Below are 27,228 nucleotides of genomic sequence, written 5' to 3' on the forward strand. Positions count from 1 at the left end.
TTCTGGATTTCAGTGCCAGCACTTCTACTTGCATTAACTTTATTACACAAATAAGACATTTACAAAGCACGACATGAAAGGTATGTAACAAAACAGACATTGGTTTTACAAAAAAAGTGCTTACAATTTTTTTCTCTGTGTGTGTGTTTTCCCCTTTTTTTTTTGTATTTAAATAAATAGTCTTGATGGCCTGTACGTTCCCAGGCTGCTCTTAACAGGGTAGTGGAGACATGTTTGAACTGTAACATGCTACGACCACATAATCCACGCAAGGAATAGACCCTGAGGAGAGGCTCAAGGCAGAGTGGGTGTTGGGTGACCCTGGGCAGGGCTTGGCTGGCCACTTACCACACGGTTGCCACTGGGGCCTTGATGATCAGGAGCAAAAATCAAAGGAAAGATTTGAGCTCCCCAAGGCCAGGGATGTGGCCCTGGTTGCTCCTGTTAATGTCAGCGCCTAGCACAGGGCTGGGCACAAGTTACCACTGGCTGAGTGCTGAGCTGAGCTGTACTCACCACGTTCTGAGTGGTGCCTGTTCTTTGCCCTCAGTCAGCTGTCACCATCTTTGGAAGGGAGAGGAAGCAGGTTCCCTTCTTGGGCTGCACCTGTGCCTAGCCCGCCTGTAGATCCCAGAGCAAAAATGACATATAGGCTTTCATTTTAAGTGCCAACTTCAAGCATTTGAACTCTGAAATCTTATCCAGACTTAATGAGATAGAGCTGCCATTGATTAGCAATGTCTGCCATGCGTAAAAACAGAGACAACGGCTGCGTATGTACCATGAACTTGCTTTCCCTGTCCTAGAGTCTCCTTCCAAAAGCAACATAACAGGTTAACCACAGGAGGAAGGCAGACTTGGGCTAAAACATGCTGATTAGCAACCTCTAGTGGAAAATGCATCAGGACACCAGGTAGTTCTAGAATTACAGGATAAGCTTGGGACAAATGGGCATCCCCTGAAAACATAAATCATGGTCATGTGTAGCCTGAGCCCTTTTGTTTGGGGTGGAAGAGTTGTAGCAGGATGGATGTTATGCAGCTGTGACTGGCCTCTGTTCTCAGGGGTGGGTGGGGCTGGCTCTAGGAAGTATTGGTGGGGAAGCTCAGAGGTGCCAGTTGGAATCCTGAGCTTGGCACTCTCACCTAGGCAATGGGCACCCTCTCTCTACTTAGAGATGGATCCAGGGTTAACATTCTGACTACCATTTCACTGGGCTCTGTTCCCTTTCCCCCATGAGGGATCCCCCTTCCATCGAGAAGACCTGGCCCAAGCACCACTATGAGAGGTCAACAAGTAGCCAACAGGGGTCCCCAACTCTAACCTGTCCAAACATTTAGAAGAGTCATGGCACAGATCGAATACCATCTCTGCTATGTTTCCTACATATACGTTGGATAATTAGGTAGGGGTAGGGTCTCTCCCTGACCCCAAAGTTTTCTCTTTCATCTCCTTAAAATGGCTAGTGCCTCTTCTGGTCCAATATGTCACCGCCCTCTCCTTGATTTCCAAACCAATGGGGGTGTTTCTTCTCCCCATTCCCTGTCTATCCCCCCTGCCTCCTAGTCTGCGCAGGCCTCCATCTCTGCCCTATTGGGCCTCTCAGGGTTGGTCACTGTCTCTTCTCTTTCTGAATTAACTTGACATAACCAGACAGATGGAAATGATAAAATTAGAACATAGCTTTCCTTTGGGGACATCCCACAAACACTGTAGAGTTTTCCAGACAAAAGCAACAGAGTGGATAACATTGGGGGTTGTCAGCTATTCAGAATTCAGAGATGGTTCCAAGGAAGTAGTAAATAAAGGCCAATGTGGGGGGGAAAACCTGTAAATTAGAAGGCCGTTGGCGTCGCACAATTCAATTCCGCCTTTTGCTATTGTAATCAGCTGAAGTTGAAGAGGACTCCTGTTTAAATGGGAAAAACAGGCTGTTTCCACCCTGATTCCAGATTTCAGGGAGTTCTGCCTTCCAAAAGGAGGACTCTGTGGTGCTCCTGGTGGGTTCTGGTTCTCAGCAGGAGAGGGAAAGGCCAGGCCTCAGGAACCGACCTGGTGGTGGGCAGGATGGTGGACGGGGGTGGATGCGGAGGTGGGTGGATTCCTGGCCGCAGCTTGGACACTGGATCTCAGCGGCTGAGGGGCAGCTGTGGGGCGCCCACAGGCAGATGCGGAAGTGCCGGCAGCGTTAGTACTGAAAAAGGATGACCTGCAAGAGGAGGGCATGGGAGGTGGCTGAGCTGGGGGCCTGACCCACCCTGCCGCCCCCCAGAGAACCTCAAAGGCACAGAGAAGAAGGGTGGACTCAGGGCCCAGATCTGAGTTTAAATCCTGGCTCTGTCAGCTGACTTGCTGTGGGACCTTGGGCAACTCACTTCACCTCTCTGAGCTTGTTTCCTCACCTTTAAAACAAGGATGACAAAATCTCTCTCTGAGAATCAGAGAGATTCAATGAGATACAACAGCAGCAGCAAAAGCCTTCTGGGCATTTCACCCTGCACCTTCCGTGCCTGATTTCATGGAAGCTGCACCACAGCCCTGTGAGGGAGTTCCAACATTCTATTTTACAGGGAGGGCACTCAGGCTCAAAGAGGTGGAAGCGAGTGAGCCCATGGGCACACGGCGAGGAGGAGGACCCGGCACTGGAGGCCAGGCCTGGCCCACAGCAAGCTCTCCCTACCAAAGCACATTGCCTCTACCTCTCCAAAGTCACTGTGACCGTAGTGGCTGACTGCTTATTACCCACCGGGCCATGGGCTAAGCACTTCACATGTGCTTAATCTTCACATGCACGAAGCCTAGAAGTGTGTGGCTCAGACATGCTGGGCACCCAATATACCGTGGGAGATCAGGACTGTCTGTCCGTCTCCCCCTTCCACTCCCGCCTCTAGCACTCGGTTGACATCTCACTGCTGCTGACACAGCCAGTTCCCTGAAGTTCAGGTCAAGGATCACTGGCTGGCTGGTTAATGCCGATGTGTCATTTCACAGTAAAGTGTGAGGGGCATCTGGTGGGCATGACCACATGGCTGTTCCCTTTCTGATCAGGAATGTTACTTGCCCAGAATTGGTTATCACAAGGAGGTGATGGAGGAAAGCAATGATGATGATCTCCACAATAGTGATCATGATCATAACCAACACCTAGGGAGCATTTTCTGTGTACCAGGCTCCGTGCTGGGCTCTTTACACACATTATGCATTTACTCTCTGCAGCAACCCTAGGGAGTGGGAACTATTATTATCCCCAGTTTGCAGATGTAGAAACTGCAGCTCAGAGAAACTAATTGCATTCCCAGATCTCACAGGAAGGAGGTGGCAGAGCTGGGATTCCGAGTTGGCCTAAATCCAGAGTGGCCAGGGTGGGCATTCCTTCCCCATCCTGGCCACTGCTCCATTTTGGACTCCAGGATGCCTGGCTGTTAGCCCTTATTAAGAGAAGCTCTCTCAAGAGTGGTGACCCTGGTAGGACCCTTCCCCTCCATGGGCCTCAGTCTCCTCCACTGATCAATGACAGCTTGGCCCTGATTTCTGAGAACTTTCCAAGTATTGAATTTGTGGGATCAGGGGACATAACTAGGAAGAAATATGGATCTGGAACCTCACAGGCACCAAATGATGATGCAGTGGAGGCAGGGGATGCTCCCCTGAGTGCTCAGAGCACTGTTCTCCAGGCCAGGCCAGTGGTGGTCTAGATGAGTGGGTTCAGGGGCCAGCCCCAGGGGGACACTGAGTCTCCTCACAGCTAGGCAGGCTCAGGCCTGGAGGGACTTGGAAGAAAGCCCAGGCAATTCTCTGCTGGCCACACACATCCCATACTCTGCCACCCACCAAGCCCCAGGAATCTGAAGAGTTGTGGATAAGAAAAGTCCCTAGAAGCTGGCAGAAAGGCCTGACAGTGAGAGGACAGAAGGTCACAAAGGAGGGACAGACACTTTTATGCAGACTTTCCGGATGCAAAGTTGAGGACACAGCCCAGCAAGGGAAAACTCTGGCTCAGCAGCCAAAACCAGGGGCCAGAAACTATCTATAGCCAAAACTGACAGCCCCCAGCGTGGCTTATCCCCCAGGCTAAACGAAACAGAACCACAAGCTTAGCTGAGCAACCAGGAGGCAAAGGCTCCTCTCCAAGCACTGAGCCCAGCCCTCTGCACCTCCAGGGCCCACTCCCTGCCCTCCATATAATGTCTAAGACCCTCTCTCGATGATCCTTTGTTCTGTGGCCCCCATCGGCTCTCCCCACTTCCCTGGACTTCAGCCATACTGAACACCCCCCAGGGTCCCCTCCGACCCAAACTCCTCCATGCTCTGGGCCTTTGCACATGCTGTCCTCTTGATGTGGAATGCCCTTCTTCTTGTCCCCTGTCTTTCCCCTAGAGCTCACCTCCCCCTCTTCTGGGTCCTCTAAGGTCATGTTTCTCGCCTACTCCAGCTGCCCATTCCCCTGCAATGTAGCTGCCCACATCCCGTGCTAAGCCACAAGCTCCCTGAGGTCAGGGATCATGTCAGCTCACTTCTGCAGTCCCAGAGCCAGGTCTAATAGGATGAATCCCCTCCCACAGGAAGGGACAGCTCTGGGGCAGGTGGCTGTAGGATCCAGGCCAGTTTGGCCCGTGCTCACATTGTGATTCTGGATGAGCACTGCTCTGTCTGAGCCTCAGGTTCTGCAAGTATGAAATGGAGGTCATCACAATCATCCTCCCAGGGAGACTATGAAGAATGAATTCGGAGAGAGGGCTGTGTACACAGTAAAGTGCTGCACAAAAGGAAGCAATTACTGAACCATGCAGACTTCAGAGTCCGACAAACTCACTGCATCCCTGCACAAGTCATGTCACCTCTCTGAATCTGTTTATCTCTTTATAATGAGAAGGCCATCTCTATGTCCACAAAGTGGCTGTGAGGTGTGAACCAGATGCCATGTGACAAGTAGCTGCCTTGAACAGAAGGAGCTCAGCAAACAGCAGCTCTTCCTGTGAATGTGACAGTCTCAGCGGCGATGATGTTCCTGGAGCATGCTCACTCATTACAGATTCTGCGGGATTTTGCGTTAGGCACTACCATTTACTTACAAATGTATCTGTCCAGGGCTGTCTGTACCTCCACACCATACACATTCTCCTGTGGTGCCCGGCACAGAGAGCTCAGTACATACTAGGTGTACTGAGCTCAATCAGGAGGCCAAGCCAGAAGTACCATCCTAAAGGAGCGGTCCCCACCCCGGCTGCCCATTAGAATTACACAGGCTGAGTATTACACACGCAAATCCCTATATACCACCCCATCAGACTCTCTGAGAGCGAGGCTTAGGAATCTCTGCCCAGGTGATTCTGAGCACACCAAGACTGGGATCTGCTGAACTGGAGGGCTCCTGACTCCAACCCTAATGCTCTGACCCTCTCCCTCAGGACTGCCACACCCACTGACCTACAGGGTTCCCTGCCTCCTACTGGGTGTCCTCCAACCCAGCAGTCTCTGAAGACTGCTACAGTGATGTTTCTGCAACAGGCCCTCCAGGACCCCACACTGCCGCAGGATAAAATATAGACTCTTTCACCTGGCAGCCTCAAGGCTCTTGCTTTCCTCCTGTCATCCTCCCAGATGTGCCTGCCAACAATGCTGAATGGCTCAGGGTTCCCTGAGAGCTCCGGTGTCTCATGCCTTCCCTGATGCCTCAACTTTCAGGCCTGGCCTTAGAGGTTGCCTCCTCTGGGAAGTCTTCCCTGCCTCTCTCCTTTGCCCCCTTCCCCCTCCCCAGCTCCCATGGCTTCCCCTGTCACACTGTATTATAACTGTTGGGATCTGCCTCCCCCTCCAGACTCTGGCCTCCTCAAGGGCAGGGACTACACTTTACTCATTTCCACTCCTGGCAACAGACTCAGGGATGCTGGGCACAGACAGGACATAGGAAATGCCTCCAGATAAACAAGTGAATTAAAAAATGCAAGGTTCGGCCAGGCTCGGTGGCTCATGCCTGTAATCCCAGCACTTTGGGAGGCTGAGGTGGGTGGATCACCTGAGGTCAGGAGTTCAAGACCAGCCTGGCCTACATGGCGAAACCCCATCTCTACTAAAAATACAAAAAAAAAATTAGCTGGGCGTGGTGGCAGATGCCTGTAATCCCAGCTACTTTGGGAGGCTGAGGCAGGAGAATCGCTTGAACCCAGGAGGCGCAGGTTGCAGTGAGTCAAGATTGTGCCATTGCACTCCAGCCTAGGCGATAAGAGTGAAACTCTGTCAAAAAAAAAAAAAAAAAAAAGCAAGGTTCTCAGCCAGTCTCTGACTTTGAGCTATCTGGGCCTCAATATTCCCATTTCTAAAATGAAAGGGTTGTCTGAGAGCACTGGCTTTCAAGGCTAACTGTGAGGTGTCTTGGAGCTGGGAGGGAAGTGAGGCTCCTCCTCTCTCCACGGTTTCACAGAGCAGCTCCATTCACCTTCATCTATACTATGGGCAAGTTTAAACAAAGGGTTGCAGTACTTCAGAAACAATACCTTGAAGCCCTGGAATGGGGACAGCTAAGCACCCTTTTTCCTAAAGCCTGAGACAACCAGAAATCCTGGCTCCACAGAGGAGGCCCTGCCAGTTGACCAAGGTCACTGGCTGGCCAGCTATCCCTGAGCCCCATCAGCTCAGGATATTCACTCCCAACAGACAAGAACGAAAAGGAGGAACCAGTGAGATGATGGGAAGTAGGGTGATGAGTGATATAAGCCCTCCCTGGAACCTCAAAGCTTGAGTAAAGGAAATTCACAAATCTGAGACAGAGAAGGGCAGCATGGTACCAAATTGTTAACAGGGGATGCCGCCAGAAGCCCATCCCCGACAGGGTGGCTCTGACCCACCAGACCCAAGCTGGCTCCATTTACCTTCTCACCCCGGTTGGAGAGTGGCCCATCCATATCGGCTTTGAGGTGGACGGGGGGTGCGGTGTAAGGCAGCCGGCAGTGCACCTGCCCGCACTGTACCTGACCTGTGGACGAGAGGATGCCTTGGAGCTCATCCCCCAGGCTACACACAGGATCCCACCTGCCCCGAGCTCTGCAAACTGGAGCCCTGAAACCAGTTTCATCTCTGCCACTTACCTCCTGGGTAACCCTGGGCAAGATTTCAGTAGGATTGGTTGTGATGCCTTTTTTTTTTTTTTTTTTTTTTTTGAGACAGAGTCTCACCTTGTCACTCAGGCTGGAGTGCAGTGGCACGATCTTGGCTCACTGCAAGCTCTGCCTCCCGGGTTCACGCCATTCTCCTGCCTCAGCCTCCCAAGTAGCTGGGACTACAGGCGCTCACCACCTCGCCCGGCTAATTTTTTGTACTTTTAGTAGAGATGGGGTTTCACGGTGTTAACCAGGATGGTCTCGATCTCCTGTTCTCATGATCCGCCCGCCTTGGCCTCCCAAAGTGCTGAAATTACAGGCGTGAGCCCCCGCGCCCAGCCAGTTGCGATGCTCTTTATAGTTTATGAAAAGCTATGTGATAGTGAGGTATAAGCATCTAGCTCACTGATAAACACTCCTAAATAAATATGTGCTTTCATATTCATGCACATGCAAGCAAGGCTGTACCCTGCCCATTCAGGCCCTGCAAGCAAGGCTATGCCCCATCTATTCACAACCTCCCTCAGTAAGTTCATATCTCTTAGGTATCACCATGACTTTACCCATGCCTCTTAGAGGACTCTGTACTCGTATGTCACCGCTCTCTTTACAACTGCAACCAACACCAACATCTACCCCCTACCCTCCCTGTCTTCCTCCCGGCTTTATTTTATTTCCTTAGCACTTATCATCTGACCTAACTGCATTTTTTTTTTTTTTTTTTTGAGACAGAGTCTCACTCTGTCACCCAGGCTGGAGGGCAGCGGCATCATCTCTGCTCACTACAACCTCTGCCTCCTGGGTTCAAGTGATTCTCCCACCTTAGCCTCCCAAGTAGCTGGGACTACAGGCATGCGCCATCACACTCAGCTAATTTTTGTTTTTTTGGTATAGAGGGGGTTTCACCATATTGGCCAGGCTGGTCTCGAACTCCTGACCTCAAGTGATCTGCCCACCTCGGCCTCTCAAAGTACTGGGATTACAGGCATGAGCCACCATGCCCAGCCTGGCTTACTGCATATTTTTATTATTTATTTTATATTATCTGTCTTTGCCAACTAGAATGCAAGCTCCATGAGGGCAGGATTTTTTGTCTGTTTTCTAGATTCTAGATCTTTGTGGATTTCCAGCACCTAGAGTGAGGCATGGCATTTAGTAAGTACTCTTAAGTATTTGCTGAATGAATTTCCATACCATATTCCAACATCTAAAACTGTTGGGGAAAGTCCACCTTTGGGTCGGATCCAAATTTCTCATGCTTCAGCCTGTTTATCAATACAGCGGAGAAGTCCATTGCTGGTCTCTCCTTTAGGCTTCATTCTCTTTGGTCACAGGGAAAGGGCATTGTAGAGACACTTACAACTGATATATAAACCAGGACAAGTCACTGTTCCCTTCTGAGCCACAGTTCTCCCATTTGTAGAATAAAGAAGTTACATGAAATTGTGAGTTCTTCACCTGGGGTGTTCAAGGAGTCCATATACAACTTCAGATTACTTGGAAAATGTATGTACATCTGCATTTTTCTGGGTCTGGTTCCAAAGCTTTTATCAGATTCCAAGCTCGAAGCCTCCAGGAAACTCAGTATTCTGTGACTTTAGTTAACTGCAGAGCAAACTCTACAGAAAAACTCATTTTTCTGGGGTCTGGTTCTAACACTTTCATTAGCTTCCCAGCTCAAGGCTTCAGAAAATTCACAACTCCATGACTATAGTTTACCATAGAGTAAACTGCTGTGGTGACTCTCAGTCAGTCATGCAGCAAGAGGTGCAGGTGCACACACCCCCAACCTCTTCTTCCCTAAGCTGAGTTCCACCACAAGGGTAAGAGGAGAGGGCACCTCAGCCTCTTCTCTAAGCATCAAAGACAGATCTAAGTTTGGTCAACAGAGTGTACGGATAGAGTCTTGGCGGGGACTCTGGAAATCATGGCCCCAAGTCCAAAGGGATCATCTAGATTTCTTATTGACTTTACACCAAGTATTAGCAGGTAGCTCAGAACCCTGGTACTTATAGAGCCCCTGATCCTTGGCACCTTTAACAGGCTCTGTGCAGCCTGAATATAGTCATTGTTTAGAAAAGAAAGGGGGAAAATGTCGCTCTTACTGAGCAGATAGTTCAGAAATGGAACTATATAGAGACATGGTTTCCAACTGGCAGCCTAGTGCGGAGACAGGGCTCTGCACTCCTAGTTCTGCCAACCAAAACCACTCCTACCATCACAAGAGCAGCCAATACTTATGCAGCACTTGCTGAATGTTGAACACTTTCAATTGGTTACCTCATTTGATGCTCAGAACACTGCTTTGAGATACTCTTATTATCCTCATTTTTACAGATGAGGGAATGAGTATTCAAGAAAGCTAAGAAACTCACCCACTGTCACACAGCTAGTAAATAGTAGGGCTGGGATGTGAAGCCTGGCAATCTGACACCAAAGCCCACACTTGATTATTAAGGCATACAGGCTCCCACTAACTTACAGGGGGCCCTTGGTTTCCTCATCTATTCAAGGAGATGGTGGCCTCTGATGTTTAGAGACGCAGTCAGTAGAGTATATGGCATATGGTCAGTAAGCAGCAGTTCTCTCCCTGATTTCCCTTCTTTTTCCCTGTTACATGGAGCCAGAGAAGGGAGGATTTGTGTGTGTGTGCATCGTAGTCATTTCTATTTTTTGGTCATGCTCAGCATGGAGGAAACAATTGATGGGAATAACTTCAAAGGGAAAGACAAATCTGTGATAGGCACCTGCTCAGCAGCAGATGCACTGAACACTCATTCTCCAGAAACCCCCGGGGCTCCTCCCTCACTCCTCCAGGTTCTCGCTCACAAGTCACTTCACCATGACCCGCTTGCCCCTGCATCTCCGCCACAGTGCTCCCTGCCACGGACATGCCTGCTCCCTCCCTATGATTTTATCATCTCCACCATCTCCCATGCTGGAGTAAGCCCCAGGAGCACAGCAGCTTTGGTCTACTGTGTTCACTGTCGTATGCCAGTGCAAAGAACACAGAAGGCACTAAAGATATAGCTACTGAATGCATGAATGGTGTCTCACAACCCTGTGAGGCAGGCATTATTGACATCCCAGGTTACACAAGAGGAAACCAGGGCTCAAGGAGGTTAGGTGACTTGCCAAAGGCCTCACACCCTGGACACTCCCACCACAGTGGCCTTCTGCACCCCAAAACACACCCATGCCACGATGCTTTCTGGGCCAGGGCCTGCGTGCATTCCGTTCCCCCCACTTCAGGTACCTCACTAAATCCTATCCATCCTTTCAGTCTCTGCTTGCTGAGGGGCAGCCCAGCCCCTTCCCTTCCACCCCGCAGCATCTCCAGTCACTTGTATCCAGCACCTTTCCTACAGAAATCATCCCACTTAAAACGACACGCCTAGTTATTTTTCCATACCCACCAGAACGCAGGCTGCACAGAGTAGGTACCTGGCACAGACTGGGTGCTTTGAAAGTATTTTTTGAATGGCTAAATCGCTTGCCTCTACGAAGGACTCCGCTCCACCAAGGCACAGCCGAAGATTTTACCCCTCTTTCCCCAACTCCTAGATCCAAAAGACTTCGGGTCCCGCTTCTTCACCCACGAGGCTCCCCAAGGCCCCCCACCCCACACCTCGGCCTCAGCCGCCCACACGCGCTCCTCTGCGCCCCCTCCCCGCAGGCCCAGCGGCTCCGGGCGCTGCGGTTACTTACTCTCAATGTAGCCGTGCAGAGTGACCATGCGCGCCCGCTCGGGGCTGCTGAACGGGGTGTAGTGGATGTCGTCGGACAGGGCGGAGGGAAGGCGGGAAGGGGGCGCCCCCGAGGGCGGCACTGGGTGTTGCGGCGTGTGCTTTTTATGACGCGCCCGGCAGTTTTGAAACCACACCTGGAACGACAGCCTCAGCAGCCTCAGCCTCGCTGAAAAGAGTCGGACGCGACGCCAGGGTACCCCAGGCGGGACCGCCTAGTCGCCTCCTGGAGAAGGATGGCCACGTGCACGCACGACCCTCCGCGCCGAGCCCAGCTACGAGCTCCGGGGCGTGCCCGCGGTCCCCAGGCCCCGCCCACCCCGTCCCACCCCGTCCCACCTGGATGACTCTCCGGCTGAGGCCAGTCATGTCCGCCAGCTTCTGCAGCGTCTGAGCGTCGGGGTTGTTGTCCTGAGCGAACTGCGCCTGCATAACCTGCGGGGCGGGGAGGGCGGTGACGCGCCCGCACGCGGAGACTCCGAGACCCCGGCCCAATCAGCGGCGCCAGCCCGCAGGCCACGCCCCAGGCAGCTGCGGCCCCTCCCCGCCACCCGGGTCCGGGCAGAGGGGTGGAGCCAGGAGACCTTTTCGGCCCCGCCCACTTTCGGCCCCGCCCCCGCCCCCGCCGCCCGCGGCTTGCCACGGTACCTGCAGCTGTTCTGCGGTGAAGGACGTCCGCGCGCGCTTGGCCGGCTTGGGTTGACTGTCCTGTTCCGAGGGCACTGCCCCCTCCAACGTGAGGCCGTTCCCTGGGGGCGATAGAAGCGGCTGACCACGCGTTCCCATCTCTTCTAGTGGCAGCCTGGAAAGGACGGGGGTGGGGGGAGCTTGTCCCTGGAAGGGTCAGGAGCGGGAGCTGGCTGGGAGTGGGGATCCCAGGGTCCTAGTCCCTGAGCTCAGTCTTTGGGGAAGGGGTTTCTAAGCGTCCGCTCAGTACTGGACACTTCTTACACGACTGGACCACGTCTTACAGCCCTGAGAAGAGGTGGCGTTACCTCTTTATACATGGGAGGAAACTGAGGCTCAGAGAGAAGGAAAGCCCCTGCTCTGGCCCTTTCGACTAGAAGCTGAAAGCTAGCTGACCGTAATGCCCCAAACTGGGCTCCATCCTGGCGAAACTGGGGGAAACCAAAGGCTAGAGGAGATAGGATGCAAGCAAGTAATGGAACTATGCTCCTGATTTTGTACAAATGAGCGGAAGGAAAAAAGGTTGTAAGAATATACAACAAGGTGTTGACAGTGGTTTACTTTCCAGGAATGTGATTATGGAAACTTTTTACTTTCAGTATTCCTGTAACTTTTGAGGTTTTTTAAAAAAAATCATATGTTGCCTTACTTCTCTAAGGGTGAATTTTGTTAACCGGAGTATATGTTAGATATTATCTTTCCACTCATATTACTTTTACAATCATACTAAAACACTAACTATATTCCCATTTTATTGTTCATACTTCATTGTTCTGAATATCCTCAAAGTCTTAGAAAATTTCCATAAGCACAAAGAAGAAAATAAAAATCACCAGTAATTTCAGCACTCAGAAATAACCATTGTTCACAATTTATTGTAATTTTTTAATTAGGAAAAAATTATGTTGAAGGAAAAAAGCAAACACTGTAACATACATGGAAAAAATCTGAAAAGATACACATTAAAATATGAAGGAGGCAGCATTTGGAGCAATAATTATTTTCTTCTTTTTGCTTACCATCTTTTCTAATTTTTCTACAATGAATGTCTGTGTATGTGTGTGTGTGTGTGTGTGTGTGTGTTATGTTTAAAAAGTGAAACAGTAGCCAATACTGAGGGCTGATCAGTAAGAGACATCAGAAGCCCCAACCTTCAAGTTCCTCAGCATGTTAAGTCTGTGGACAGGTGTGGCTGTGAGAGCTAGGATGTAATTGGCAAGGCTGTGACTACAGGTGGTCCTGGTTGGACTATGTGTGGAAGGAGCCTGTGGTCACTGTTGGACCACAGTGTGGGAAAGCTCTGACTCCTGGGTTTCCATCCCAGCTCTGCTGCTGACTTGCTGACCACTGCAGATAATTTCATTGCCCACCACTGCAGATAAGCAGGCAGCAAGTGAAACCCAAGTTCACTAGATGGCCCCTTAGACCCACTTAGTCCTGATCCTGGCAGGAGAAAATGATGGCCCTGTTATGGCCATGGCAAGGAACACTCTGGCAGTCCCTGACTAGTCCCCAGGCTGGGACCTAGAAGTTGAGGCAGTGTGGTTCATACTCTTCCCCAGAGGAACTGGGGATTGGGCAGACACTCTGTGGTATTAATGTCCCCCAGGAAAGCAGGCAGGGCAAGGATTGGTGTGTTGGTTTTTTTTAGATGGGAAACTAAAACAGAGGCAGCAACATCCCTGAAGCCTCCTTGGCTTTATGAGATGGGATTAAGGTACCCTAGAGCTTAGGGCCAAGGTGGTATGGTATGGTATGGTATGGTATGGTATGGTATGGTATGGTATGGTAGTTAAGAGGCTGGGCTTTGGAACTAGGCAAATCTACTAGTATATAACTTTTGGCAAATCCTGTTTCTTCTTCTGTAAAATGGGGACGTGCCACCTACTTCCTAGGGCTGTTGTAAGGATTAAATAAAATAATCCCTGTTACAGAGAAGTTAGCAGCTTTCACAGACCCTAACAGGGGAATTAGAGAAAGAGTCCCTCCCTCTGCCCACAGCCAATTACTGCCTTTCCCCAGCTCCATCCCGTCTGTGTCTCGGTCCCCAGGATCCCTGAAAGACCTGAATCTTCTTCCTGGGCAATCTGGGGAATCACAGTGGCAGAGCCAGAAGAGATTTAGGGATCATTCTAGTCCAGTATCTGTCTTGCACAGATGTGGGTACTGAGGCCCAGAGAGAAAAGGAAACTTCATATGTCAACACAGTATATGAAAGCCTGGTCTCCAGACTCAGAAACCTGGTCCTTTCCCCTTGTAGTTAGAGACCCTGGTGGGGGATGAAAACCCCTCCTCAAACCTCTGGCTTGGAGCTGCTAGTATAGGAATTGGGAGAATGGGAGCCAAGTCATCTCTTCAGGACTGGCCCAAGCCTGGTCCTGGGCAACTGGAGCCGATCAGCCCCCGGGCCAATGAGAGCTGTCCAAACGTGGAGTAGGCTGCCCGGTTATGAGAACCATCTCTAGAGTTCACTGAGTGCCTCCTGGCCTTACAACACATCAGCTCGTCTATCTTTGGGAAGGTGTTCTGTCGTTAACGCCATTTTACTGATAAGGAAACATAGTTGCAAAGGAGGGCAGTGACTTCTAACTTCCAAGCAAAAGATCGAGCCGGAAGTGCAAGATCTGTGCGCCGCCCCACCCCTACGCTGCCTGCGGGGCTATACCGGGAAGGCCCAATCTATAGAGGAGTGTGGGTGGTTCCTGGGGTGCTGGGGTGGGGTGGGGAGGGAAAGGGCTGGGGGCAGAGGTGCCAGGCAGAGCAGGTTGGGTACCGTTCTCGGCGGCCCTCTTGAGATTCTCAATCATGGTGTCGTAGTGGATGCGGCAGAGCACCTTCTCCTCCACCAGGCCGAACTCCTCACCAGTGGACAGCTGGCGCTTGCACGAGAAGCAGGCGAAGCAGGCCAGGTGGTAGGCGTTGCCGCGAGCTCTCCTCACCCAGTCGCTGGCGTAGATCTGTCGGCCACACCGGGCGCACTTGGTCCCAAATCGGCTGCAGGTCGAGAGTACAGGCACGGGGTGTCGAGACTCAGACAGGCCAACCTTCCTCCTGCCTTCCACCACCCAATGGCCCGCCAGCCCCTAGGCTCCTCGCCTGTAAGTCTTCAGCTCAGGCATTAGCCTTAGCTTGGACGCACCAACCCTCTACACCTAGTCCCACCTAGGAGGTGAACTGATGGGTGATTTTTATTTTCTTCTTGGTGTTTTTCTGAATTTTCCAAATTTTCTATGATTGTCACTTATATTTGCGTATTAATTTGTTTGTTAAAAATACATCACAAGTTAGAAAAAACACAATAATAGTAATAATAGGCAAGTTATTGAGCACTTACCACTTGCCCAGCAAGATTCTAATTGTTTTACGTTGATTATCCCAATGAATCCTCATTTTGCAGGTGAGGAAAATGGGGACCAGAGAGGTAAAGTAACTTGCAGGAGGTCACACCGCTTGCAGTGATAGGAACCCTAGCCATCCTGACTCCAGAGATGAATATAAGCTATAGCCCCAGCAGCACAGAAGTGCAGTTTCTTAGACGAACAGACAGATAAGCACTTACTGGCTTTGTGACCCTGGGCAAACTGTTTAACTCTGAGTTATCGTTTTCCTTGTCCTGCACTGAACTAGATGACAACAGTAATGACTCTACTGTTTGTTTAGTGCTTTGCAGTTGGCTAAGTACCCAGCAAGTCCCTCTGGAGCCTGTGACATCCTATTAATAATACTAAATGTTAAAAAGACAAAAATAAAAATAAAAAGTCTGGATCGAATGTCTTCTTGCCCCTTAAGCCTTCCTTGATTCTACCTCTTCTCCTTCTCCCTTCTGGTTTTGTAGTCTGGCAATCTGGGTGCAGCTGCCTCCAACACCAGACTGGAAGCCCCTCCAGGAGGCAGCAGAGTCTGGTTTACTCCATCCCAGAAGTCAGCCCAGGGCCTGACCCTGGGCACCAAGGAAAGTGTGTTCTTTAAAGTGGATGACTCACCTATGACTCTGTCCCAACCCTGGCAGCCTGTTTCCTCCGGTACACCCTCTGTTTCAGAGAATGGTGCCACCACTCGCCCAGCCCCTGAAGCTTGAAAATCATAATCATGCACTCCTCTCTCTCCTCAACCCCTCCTCCAGCCAATCATCAATGCTGTTGGTTCTGTTTCCCAAGTATCTCTAGGATCCATCTCCTTCTCACCATCTCCACTGTTGCCCTCCTAGGCCAAGCTCCCATCATGCAATCCTCACTGTCAACCTCCTCCCGGGCCTCCCTGTTTCCCGTCTCGCCCCTGCCATCCTCCACAGAGCAGTCACAGCAAAGTTTCCAGCATGCACATGAAATCCTGTCTCTGCCTTGCTTAAAATCCTATGGTGGCTCCACTCTATCCTCAGGATCTGGTCCAAAACCCTTGGGGTTTGCAAAACCCCAGCGACCACATCCTCTTCAGGCCCATCTCCTCCCTAACCTTCAAGATATGCCACCCCACCATCCAGGCATGTGTCCCAGTCAGCCACAATGGAAGGTCACTCCCAGGTCTTTACGGCCTCCTCTGAAGCACTTTCCAACCCCCAGGCCTTTGCACTGACCTACCCTCCCCGAGAGTCCCACGGCCTCCTGCACCGCTCTCTCAGCGCTGACCACACTGGTTTGTAAATGTTTCGTTTCTGGCTCTTCCCTTCCACCCCTTCCACCTTCCTAGATTTGGGGGCCTGGGGTTGCGGGTGGGGAACCAAGAAGATTTGCCTCTGCGTCCCCAGGGCCAGTACCCCTCCACCCTGGGGAGCATTCGGAATCGTCTGTGTGTGCACGGAGGAAACAGTTCGGCAAAAACGCTCTGGTTACAGCCTGCCTGCCTTGACAGATTCAAGCAACTGTCGGTTGAAAAAAACAGCGTTGGCTTGGACTGAGTGCAGGAGCCCAGAGGCTTCTGCCAGTCTCCGCTCGCAAACTCAACCTCAACCCTACTGTCTCCGACAAGGAGCGCGAGAGGACCCTTCCGAGGGCGGCGCGGTCCCCTCAGGAGGCGCTGAGCACCTTAGTCTAGTACACTGCTCCCCTAAGCGGAGACGGTTCCGGACCTCGGAAGCGCGGCTTCCCCAGCGGAGTGCCCAGCTCAGCCCACGGTCTCTGTTCCCCGTCCCGCCGTAAAGGGGAGAGGAAACCGCTTTGCCCAACCCAGCCTACTCCCCTCGAAGGGCCGACGCCGGGTTCCACCACCGGGCTGGTGGTATCCGGATTGGGAGCACTTTCTGGCCTCTGAGGGGAGGCTGGCTTCTTATTATGTGTGCTGCAGGAGGAGGGGGAGGCCAGCCGCGCTCAGAGCCCTTACTACGGGCAGGGGTCCTGGGGCGCAACGCCTTCATTGCACCCTCTCGGTTTCGTTGCCACCCGGTGAAGTGGGGACTCTGGCATCAGGTTTTCATACGAGGAATCGAAGGTTCAGAGCTGGCGAGTGGTTTGCGGAAACTCCACAGAGTATGGAGCTGGGGTTGAAGCCTCCTCCAAAGTGCAAGAAGTACCTAGAACCTGCGGAGCAACTGACATGGCAACGAGGAAAGCCGGAATCCCGCATGGATGAACAGGAAGCGGGGCTGGTCTAGCAGTGCCGCGTCCTCACTCCGGGCCGCTGATTCTGGAATCTCCAGCACGCGGGGCCAAGGGCCCACCCGCCTGGAAAAGGCGGTGAGTGCGTCCTCAGGGAGCGGAAAGAGCCGGAGCAGGGAAGGTCATGGCCATCAGAAGCTGGGCAACAGCGGCTGAGCCTTCTGTGCGCTTGGCTCGTGGGATTCTTTCTCCTTGGCCAGGGACGAGTCAAAGACTCTCTGCGCACCGCGATCTTCCTGCCCCGCGAGTCCCCGACGCCCGAGTCCGTTCTGCGCCTACACAGGTAGGTCACAGCGTCCTCATACCCTTGGTCCGAGATAGGCGCCGCTAGTGACCTCTCAGCAACTTTCTTACGCTCCGCGTGTCACCCGAAATGCTGGAAGCTGTCCCAGCTGTAGGATCCTCCTGCGCTCCTCGTGGCTCAGCCCAGTTTAAGAAATCGTCCTCGCGCTGGAACCTTGAGGTGGGGTTAGGGCGGAATATGTAGGTTTGGTTGCATTGCAGACTGCCCTGCAGCTTGTCCCCGACCCAGGACAGGAGTCACCAGCATGAAGGGCGCGAGAAAGCTTATCGATCCAGGCTCTGACAAAACGACATTCCTTCCCAGGCGGGCTGCGAGGCGGGAGCCACCGGATTCCAGAAACAGCGAAATCAGCGGCGGAGACAACGAAACTTCAAGAAAGAGATGTGCAGGAACTGCCACCAGAGTGCCAAAGGGATTAGGGGGTGTGTCTACTGCCACCCCAGCTTTGCTGTGAGGTCCGGGCCTTGCGCGTCCCTGGATCCCGGCATATGAAGGGCCTAGATGCAAAGGACCCACGGCGCTTTGGGGATGGAGAGGTGTTTGACAGATACTGCTCATCCTGGCAACTGTTAAAAGGAGTAAGGTGGGCGTCGGGCACCGCAGTGCCCTCTACCCCCTGAAAGGAGAGCAGAGATATCTGGGTACTCGTGGTTGTACGAAGGGAGCTCTGCGCCCTTAACCAAGTCAGACTCACTTTCCCAGCCTACTATGCTGGATATCTAGTAAGCGCTTGGTAATTATGTGTTGGATGAATAAGCCTCAACGAAAGAGCCCATCTGAGTTTCACCTCGACCCCTTCTTCCACTGTTAAGCTACCCCTTTTCTGCACAAGGAAACCAAATCTCAGAGTGGAAAAGCCAATGTTAGTTACCAAGCTATTGAGAGCCAAGAGGCTGAAACTCAAACGGGGGTTCACTTATTTTAGGTTCAAGACGTTCTTGAAGGCCTTAGATCCTGTGAGGCGAACAAGGTGGGTTGGAGGTGGAGCCCTAGGTATTCTCTCTGCTCCTTCCCTTCCAAGTAAACCCGTAGGGGAAGACGCCAGGGGGGAAAGAAAAAAAAAAACAGAACCAGCAATTAAGAGGTTAAAACGACCGCTTCTCGGAGGTCCCGGCCCTGAGGCTCCTCCCCCAGCTCCCCTCTCAGTTCCCCCAACATCTGTCCCCCAACAGCTGGCCGCCGACGGGCCGCTCTCTGCCGCGGTGGGGGGCCGCTTCCCGCTCCGAGCTTCCCCTGGGACCCTCGCTCTGCGGGAGGGGGTGGGGTTCTCCCGCTGGAGCCTGCGACAGAGCTTGGGCTCAAGGCAGAGGGCCAGAGAAGCCTGGGGGCTTGCCTGAAGTCGTTTGGGCCTAGCTAGGAAGAGGAACTTTAGCCTCCAGGGCGCTCACTGAAACTCCACCCCCATAAACACGAGGGGATGCAGTTAACCCTTTACTCCCCACTCCCATTGTCAGAAGGCAGGAGGGCCAGGGACCACAGTGACCTGATATTGACAAAGGTGCTCCACTCACAGGCCTCTGAAGTCACTCCTGCCCCAGTGTTGCAAGATCACCCAGGGAGCCACACATCAGAAAACACAGTGGGTGTGCCAACCAAACTGGGCAAGGAATCTTAGGATCAGCAGAGAGGGGCCCCATGATGCATAGATGGGTGGCTGATATATCTCACCTATAGAAGAGTATGGGGGTGTTTAGGGGCAGGGATGGTTGGAGCCAGGCCGCTGTAGGGCTTATGTAGTCTCTACCACTTAGCCGTGTGACCTCATCTCTCAGGGTCTCAGTTCCTCAATCCCACCCCAATGCCACCATAATGTGGGATTATGAGAGTATCATACATACAAGGTGGACCTGAGAATTAAATGAGATAAAGCAGGTAAAGGGTTAGCCCAGTTCCTGGCTTAGACAAGAACTCCATACATTCTGATGACTGGTGTTCTGTGTGACTGCAAGCAATGGCACTTTCTCAGGACATTAGTCTCCCCAACTATACAATGGGCATGATGTTCCAACAGGCTGAGGGAGCCAGGAGGGCACTGTAGATCGGGCCATGCCCTATTGTAAGGCAGCAGCTGCAGGTATGGGAAGCTGGGGCTGTGGTTTTTGGTAGCAGGGGAAATGTGAATGTCCCAGAAAGGAGCACTATTTTTCTTCCAGAATTTTATTCCATTTTTGGAAGAAAACAGAAAGAAAAATGGTCTTAACAAAAAGGTGAAGAAATTAAGAGTCCTATCACATTTTTCTGGTGGTAATTTTTTTTCCTGCTGGGAATCTCAGGGAGTAAGGGGAAGTAGGGATCTGGTTGAACCCACAAGGGCTGGTAAGGATCCTGTTTAGAGTGTGAATTGGAGAAACTGAAACAGAGTCCAGTGGCCTGGCCAAGGACACGGAGCCAATGAGAACCAACCTCTCCCAACAATGCAAATGAGCCAGGAGCAGCTCTGGACCTCCTTGTCTCCTCTATGCTTTGCAGACCCTCTCCCTGATGAACTTGGAGTTCCTTCCTAACCTTTAATTCCCTGAACCACCAGTGCTAGCTCTGCCAATGGAGACTGAAGGAGGGTCTATAAGATAATGTCAAGGAGGGACAAGGTGGGGGATAGAACCTAGGTGACCCTCTTCCCTGAGGAACATACCAGAGGTTAGAGGACCATGGGCTCTCCATACTTTGGGCAGAGTGCTCCAGTCCACCTCCTACCAGACTCTTGATCCTGGGCTTCAGGAAACAGAAGCCTAGAGAATCTCAGCATGTGACCCCTCCCTGGGTCCCAGCTCCCTAGAGGAAAATTCTGCCTCCCACACCACCATTCACACTCTCTCCAGGAAGAGCTTCCTCATAGCAGCCACCCAGAGCTTGGACGGCATTGCAGTGCAAATAATAGTCCTTGCCTGGCACTCGACCGGCTTTTTCTTTCCCTTTTTGTGGGTTTTATTATTTTTGTTACAGGTGGGGCTGCCAGGGATGGGTTATGCCTGCAGGGAGAGAAATGATCAGAAGAGCCACAATTCTACTCTCAATCCAGGGAATGTGAGCTTTTACTGCCTCCATTTTCTTAACCAGAAATCTGGTGTAGTTTTGCTTTCAGGGCTCTTGTCATTGGAAAAAGATTAGTGCTCAGAACCTGCAGCCCAGAAATGGCCCAGTCCCATCCCTCCAGGCAGGCTCTGCTCCTCAAGCTGCATGGGGAAATGCCATCGTGGGCTTGTGCCCAGCATCCACCCTGCCAAAGATGACAATGGTGATAATCGAGGCATTCATACCAACCGCCATGTAGGGAGTCTTTATGGAGACTTCCCCCAAGAGTGGCCTCTTTGGCAGCTCTGGGAGACAGCCTTGGAAAGGGCAAACTAAGGGAGGAGAGATTTAGCAACTTGCCAAGGTCACAACTGGCCAGACTGGGCCCAGTCTCCTGCCTCTTCCCACAGTGGCTGCACACCCTACTCTACCCCACTGCAGTAGGAAGAGGACTCCAGAATAAGGGGAGGCTCTCAACAGTGGAGTCAGGATCCGTGTTTTGACTAGTTTCAAGGTCTAGTAAAGCACAGTATCCAAGGAGGCTCAGTCCAGCATGGGCATGAGCTAAGGCTGAAGAAGCAGAAAAGAAATTTGGGCAAGTGGCAAATAAGTCTGCCAAATCTATTGTTAGGAGAGCCAGGAGAGGTGTCCTGGTGGTGCCTTAGTCTATGGGAGAGGCCCAGACACCATTCTGCTGGGGTTCCCAAGCTGGCACCCTGAATTTAGTAGCTGAGGAATCCAGGAAGCCCCCAAGCATCATCTAGCATGTTTTTTTTGTATGTATGTTTGTTTGTTTTTTGGGACAGAGTCTCACTCTGTCACCCAGGTTGGAGTGCAGTGATGTGATCTTGGTTCATCACAATGGCCGCCTCCTGGGTTCAAGCAATTCTCCTGCCTCAACCTCCTGAGTAGCTGGGATTACAGGCACATACCACCACACCCGGCTAATTTTGTATTATTAGTACAGATAGGTTTCACCATGTTGGCCAGGAAGATCTCGATCTCCTGACCTTGTGATCTACCCGCCTTGGCCTCCCAAAGTGCTGGGATTACAGGCGTGAGCCACAGTGTCCAGCCCATCTGGATGTTTTATACTAACTGGAGTCAGGCCTAGAGCAGGGAGGTGGCTAGACAGTGACTGTAACCTCCATTTCCGGTCCTGACCAAATCAGTAGTCAGATGGGACAGTGAGAGGAGACATCACACTCTGGTTACACACCATTAACCCCCTTCTGACTACACACACACAAACACACACAGAGACACACACACACAGCCATCCAGATTCACAAATACATTCATAACACCCCCTTCATCCCTCAGTGTCTGGGTGGAGGCCCTTATGCAGGAATACTCCCTCAGAGGAGACGGTGGAGTGGAATGATGGGATTTCAGAATCCCCTCACCTCACCCTCTCACCTCCAGATCCTAGTCCAGATGTAATCCTGTCCTCACTACTTTGCTTGCATGCACACGCACACATACACGCACACACACAGTCTCAACATTCACATACAGACACCTACTCTTGACACCCACACAGGAACTAAGAGATGAATGTTTGTCCATAAACGAACACACACGCTATCCACACACCCCCAACCCTGCCCAGTGATGCTTTCCCCAGCACTACTGCACAGATCCCAGACAATACAGACACACAGGCACTCCTTGCACACTGAGTCCTAGGCCACCTGGTTGAGCCGTCCCCACCCCACCCCAGCTGCGCACTCTTTCACATCTATCCCATGAAGGAAGAGTCTGTCTCTTTAACCATGCTTCCCATGGTTTCTTCAGAGTACCCTTGCCCCAAATGCTGCCAACCTCCCCCTAGACTCAAGATCTTCTCTTTCCAGATCCCTGGAGGCTCAGTGCCAGTGCACAGGAGATCATCTTCCACCATACTCCCTGATTCCCAGAGGCTCTTTCTAGGGCAGGGGTCTGGCCAGGAAGACTGAAGCCATGACGTCTTCCTATGCAAGGATAGGAAGGATGTCTGTGGGTTGAAGGGTAGTTATAGGGAAGCAGCTTTCTTCACTTTTTGAGAAAGCACTTGGAAACAAGCATCCCTCTCAGGAACCAGTCCCCCACCATTCTCCTCCAATCCCATAGGCCTGGTGGTACAAGCCTCCAGCCCGTTGATGCCTCCCACTGGGATCAGCAGACAAGACCATGACCCTGCAGTGACCTCGACCCCATAATCAGGACAGGTCTTGGCTTCATGGCTAGAAGTGAGGCCCAGGCAAGTGGTCCAGACACAGCAGAACAGGATGCGCCAGGCTGCTGTCGGCTGCTGGGACGCGGCCTGCAGTACGCGGAGCACAGCCCGGGATAATCCCACTCAGGGCTCTGGGTGCCCGGTTCTCCCACTTCCCATCCCTGCGGCGCAAAGGCAAGGCCTAGACCCTGGAGAGGCCAAAGTTGGGCCAAAACAACAGCGAGGCTGGGACTAGAACAGGCGCCGGGGGCCCGCGCATGACCCCAGACTCTCCAGTGACTCTCCAGTGACGCCGGGGAATGAGTTGAGATGGAACTGGAGACAGAGGTTGGGATTCAGGACGAGGCGCTTGGGTATGGGATCGGATCTGAGACTGTTGAGGGGCTGGTGCTTGGGGCTGGACCAGACCCGAACCCAGAGCGGAGCCAGGGTCAGAGCCAGGGCAAGAGTCCGGAGCCCAGCTCAGCGTCCAGCCTGGGAGAGACCCCAGCATGACTGATGTCCAAGTAGGGTTGGAACTCGAAGACCGAGCGCTCTCTGGAAATGCAGCCGGACGACGGCTAGGATCCGAGTGGGTCCGGACCAGAGCTGGGGACATCAGAGCTCCACCGAGGCGCTCGAGGTCGGAACTGGAGCCTGAGACTTAGGCAGGACCCGAGACAGAGCCAGAGACGATACCGAAACCCAATGGACCGCGAGGACCTAAGGCAGTCCGGGGCGCGAACCTGTGCAGGCACCAGCGCGCTGCCTGGAGCTCTGGGTTCGCGCCGGCATGCTGGGCCAGCGCTGCGCGCCGGAAGTGCACTCCGGACGCCGGGGCTCTGGAGCGAGAGACCACTTGCCGCAAAAGTGGCCTCCGAATGCGCCCGGGGCCAGCCCTCTGCGACACTGCTGGCCCGGCGGCCGCAGCCTACCTGAAGTAGTCCATCTTGCAGAAGATCTCCTTGTTCTTGATGTAGCAGCTGTTCTGCTGCCTCAGCGACGTGCGACACACGGAGCACTCGAGGCACCGCACGTGCCAGATGAGGTTGTTGACCTGGGGAGGGGGCGGGGACGGGGGTCGGCTCAGCGCGGGCCTCTTTCACGCTGGGCCCCAGCCTCCCCGGTCCCATTTGCAGTCAGAGATGCTGAAGCTCAGAAGGTGCATGCGATTCCCCTGTTTTTCTTGCGTAATACTGAGACTCAGGGAAATGGAAATAAGCTCTTCCTATTTTTCAGACGGAACCCGGGGGTGCAGACAAGACCCTAAGTCTTGCCCAGAGCCTCGCAGTCGGGCAGACGTGGAGCCAGGATTTGTATGTAAGAGGACCTGGCGCCTGCGGTGCTTTCCTGCAGTCTCCTGTGCTGCGTCCCACGCCCCGACAATACGCACTCAACACCTACCCCTGTCTCACCTTGAGCAGATACCGGTCCAGGATCTCGAGGCCGCAGCTGGAGCAGATGTTCTTGCCGGCAGACGGCACGGAGGAGGCGGCAGAGGGCGGTGAACAGACAGATGGCGTGCTGGGCGTACATGGGGAGGCCCGACCCTCGTCCTTGTCCAGAGCTCCTGCCAGGGCCTCGGCGTCAGACTGCGCCTGCGGCGGGGGAGAGGAGAGAGGAGCGCTGACCCGGGCACCCAGAGTTGGGGCTGCCTCGAAGACAAATCTGGGGCCCCCGAACACCAATTGATAACGAAATCTCCCCGGGACGATGCGCCATAGACTGAAGGACAGGGATGGAAGGGCCTATTGGAGAGGAAGGGACGGCGCCAACTTTTAACACGCGCATTCTGGGTGCTAGGAGCAGTTAAAGCCAACATTCCCGGCCGGAAAACCGAGGCTCAGAGAGGAGCGACGCCCGCCGGGAGTCCCCCAGAGCGTGAGCAGCGGTTCGTGGCCGGAAAGCCTGGCCAGGTCCCCAGGGCCGGGCCGCTGGAGGACTGGGCACCGCAGGCAGGGCCAAACGGACTCACCATGGCGGGCGGCGCGGTCCCTTCAAGACAGCGGGTGGTCGCTTTGCAGCCGGACCCTGGCTGGGCCATCACCTGGGGGAGGGGGGAGGGAACGCAGGCGGCGGCGGCTGCTGAACTGGCTCCGCGCAGCCTGAGCCCAGCGCCTCCCCGCGCCTGTTATATAAACCGGCGCCGAACAATGAGTCCTAACTTTGTAGTGGGCATTTAAAGCCCTTCCCCACAAAAGCGGTGTCTCTCTAATGAAGCAATTTGAATTTGGATTGGATTTTTTCCCTCTCTCTCCCCCTCTCCCTGCACTTAACCCGTGGCTCTTGAAGTAATCGCTTAGTTCCCTTGCAATCCAAGCCTCTGAGGGGGGAAAAAAAACACGCGCACACACACACAAACTACCTGCAATTAGAAATTGTCGTGAATGCCCAAGATAAGAGGTAGCCAGAGTGTCAATTCCAACTGTCAATCAGTGAGATCCATCAGGCCGCCCAAAGAATTGCAAATTTGATTTTTTAATGGTAGTAATTAAAAATCGAATTTTTTCTCTCTCCACCCACCCCTCCCCCTTCCTCGCTCCCTTCTCCCCTCGGCACAAAATGCAAAAAGGAGAAAAGAGAGAAAGAAAGAAAATAAAAAAGAGATGGGTGAGGGGCGGAGGGTGGTTGGAGAAAATAAAACCCCGAGCGCGGTGAGCACCCGCCCGCCCGCCCGCCTGACACGCGCCGCGAAATTGAAGCGGCGGTATTGACACGGATTCAGGCGCCTTTCGAGGGCCAGTCGGAGGGAAACCCGGAGCAAAAAGGGAGCGAGATCGGGGGCGAAACGGGACCAAAAAGAGAAAAGAGAGGCGCTCAAGGGGAGGGAAAAGCACCCTACAGCCCCTCCGCGCGCCCAGGACCGGCCCCGCGTCGGGATTCTCAGCGCTGCGCCCGCACAACCCCCGGCGCATCGGCGCTATCAGCGCCTATTCAGACGGACAATACCGGCCTCGCCTCCTCTTGATTCGCCTGTGTCTTTACTAAATCGCTTTTTGAGAAATTCCTCCAACATTTGCATAATGTGTTCCCGCTTTCCGCGACCCCCCCTCCTCGCTCGCGCGCGCTCGCACACTCACAAGCACACACTCACAGGCTCAGCCTCGTACCCCTCCTTCCTGCAGCCGCCCGCCACCCGGCTCGGCCCGGCTGAGTCCCTTACCCTACCCGACCCCGACCCGGGCCGCTCACCCAGTCGTTCGCCGGCTCACCTGGTCGGTGGCGGGGCCGCCCTCGGCCGGCAGCCGGCAGCCCTCGGGCAGCGCCGGGGCGGCGTTCTCATGCTTCCAGTACATGGGCCGGGGAACCTTGGGCTCAGCGGGCGCGCAGCGCGGAGAGCTGCGCCGAGGGGGGCCACAGCCGCAGTGGGAGCAGAGGCTGCTGCAGGAACAGGAGGAGAGAGGAGGCGCCGGCCCAGCCGCCCCGGGCCCGGCCCCAGCCCCCGCCTCCGGCCCGCGCGCAGCCCCGGCCTCCCTGGCTGCTGCCGCCGCTGCCTCGCAAGAAGGTCCCGACAAACTTGGAGAGGCCCCCGCCCCCTCCTTCTTCTCCTCCTCCCTCTCCTGGTAGTCCTCCTCCTCCTCTCCCTCCTCCTCGTCCTCCTCCCCCTCCAGCTGCAACGGCGGCCGCCCTGCCGCTGGAGCCCCGCTCGGTTCAAGATGAGTCATGCGTGACCAATCCCCTCCCCGCTAAGGGAGAGCAAGACACACACGACGAGGCAGAGACCCAGAGAGAGAGACGCACACACAGACACAGAGATACACAGAAACTCAGAGCTGCCGACAGAGAGACTCGGAGACACGCCGGTACACAAAGGCACCGGCGGGCACACATCCACCCAGCTCTCACTACCGCCCCTCCCTCAAGGGGCACCCATCTTCCTCAGACACTGCCCCACTCACAGGTACAGGAGGGACCCATGGCCATACCATCTGCGGAGACAGATTCCGTAAGGAGGTCACACGTTGTTATACTGTGTTGATGCAATCCCATGCCTGGTACATTTGTGTACACACTAATGCAAGCGATTACCTGTTCACATCATTTACACAGGCACGAGTCACCACACTTACCCTCACATACCTGCACAGATACCTCTGCTACATAAGAACCAGACAGTGCATCAGCTCCCAAGGACTGAGTGGGATCAGGTTGGGTGAGACAGGAGGGTAGTTTCCCCGAATTCTCTTGGAAGGGATTGCCTGGCACATCCCCCTTCCCTTCAGGATTTGCTTAACCACACAGTTTAATGCCCATCTCATCTTCTCTAGGGTTCTGCTGACAATGAGAATGGTAGGGAAGGCAGGAAGGCCCAGGCATTTAGACAGAAGACACTGCCCCCAGACACACAGACACAGAATCTTCAAACCCAAAGATGGAGCCTCACACACACTAACACCCTGCAGCATACACAAGCGGACACTTAGCGCCTCAGCCCCCTTCTCTACATACAAACTGAGCCTAAAGAGACACATGTAAACGTACATCATCTTCTAAAATCAAATAAGCACACTCAGACATAGATCTAGCCTTACAGACACCGTGACAGCCCATCCTCACTACATCACACATGTCATCACCTCCATAATTGCCCTCA

At 53.3% G+C, this 27,228-nt stretch overlaps 1 protein-coding gene across 4 annotated transcripts; it reads right to left on the reverse strand.

The window, feature by feature from the left end:
- LHX6 (LIM homeobox 6) lies at positions 1–26,590 on the reverse strand. 4 transcript variants are annotated; one of them, XM_007968169.3, is made up of 10 exons: positions 25,847–26,582; positions 24,610–24,681; positions 24,050–24,232; positions 23,570–23,691; positions 14,304–14,524; positions 11,492–11,592; positions 11,183–11,278; positions 10,806–10,980; positions 6,870–6,973; positions 1–2,209 (listed from the first exon to the last, which is right to left on the reverse strand). In XM_007968169.3, exons 1-10 carry the CDS (start codon positions 26,297–26,299, stop codon positions 2,189–2,191), a joined length of 1,548 nt encoding a protein of 515 aa, XP_007966360.1. In that variant the 5' UTR covers positions 26,300–26,582; the 3' UTR covers positions 1–2,188. The 4 variants fall into 4 exon arrangements, with proteins under 4 accessions (XP_007966360.1, XP_007966361.1, XP_007966362.1 ...); XM_007968170.3 differs by lacking the exon at positions 6,870–6,973 and having other exon boundaries at positions 25,847–26,590; XM_007968171.3 differs by lacking the exon at positions 24,610–24,681 and having other exon boundaries at positions 25,847–26,581.
- Between the last annotated feature and the right edge of the window lie 638 nt (positions 26,591–27,228).

The sequence above is a fragment of the Chlorocebus sabaeus genome, chromosome 12 (assembly GCF_047675955.1).
Source record: "Chlorocebus sabaeus isolate Y175 chromosome 12, mChlSab1.0.hap1, whole genome shotgun sequence".
Classification (NCBI taxonomy): Eukaryota; Metazoa; Chordata; class Mammalia; order Primates; family Cercopithecidae; genus Chlorocebus; species Chlorocebus sabaeus.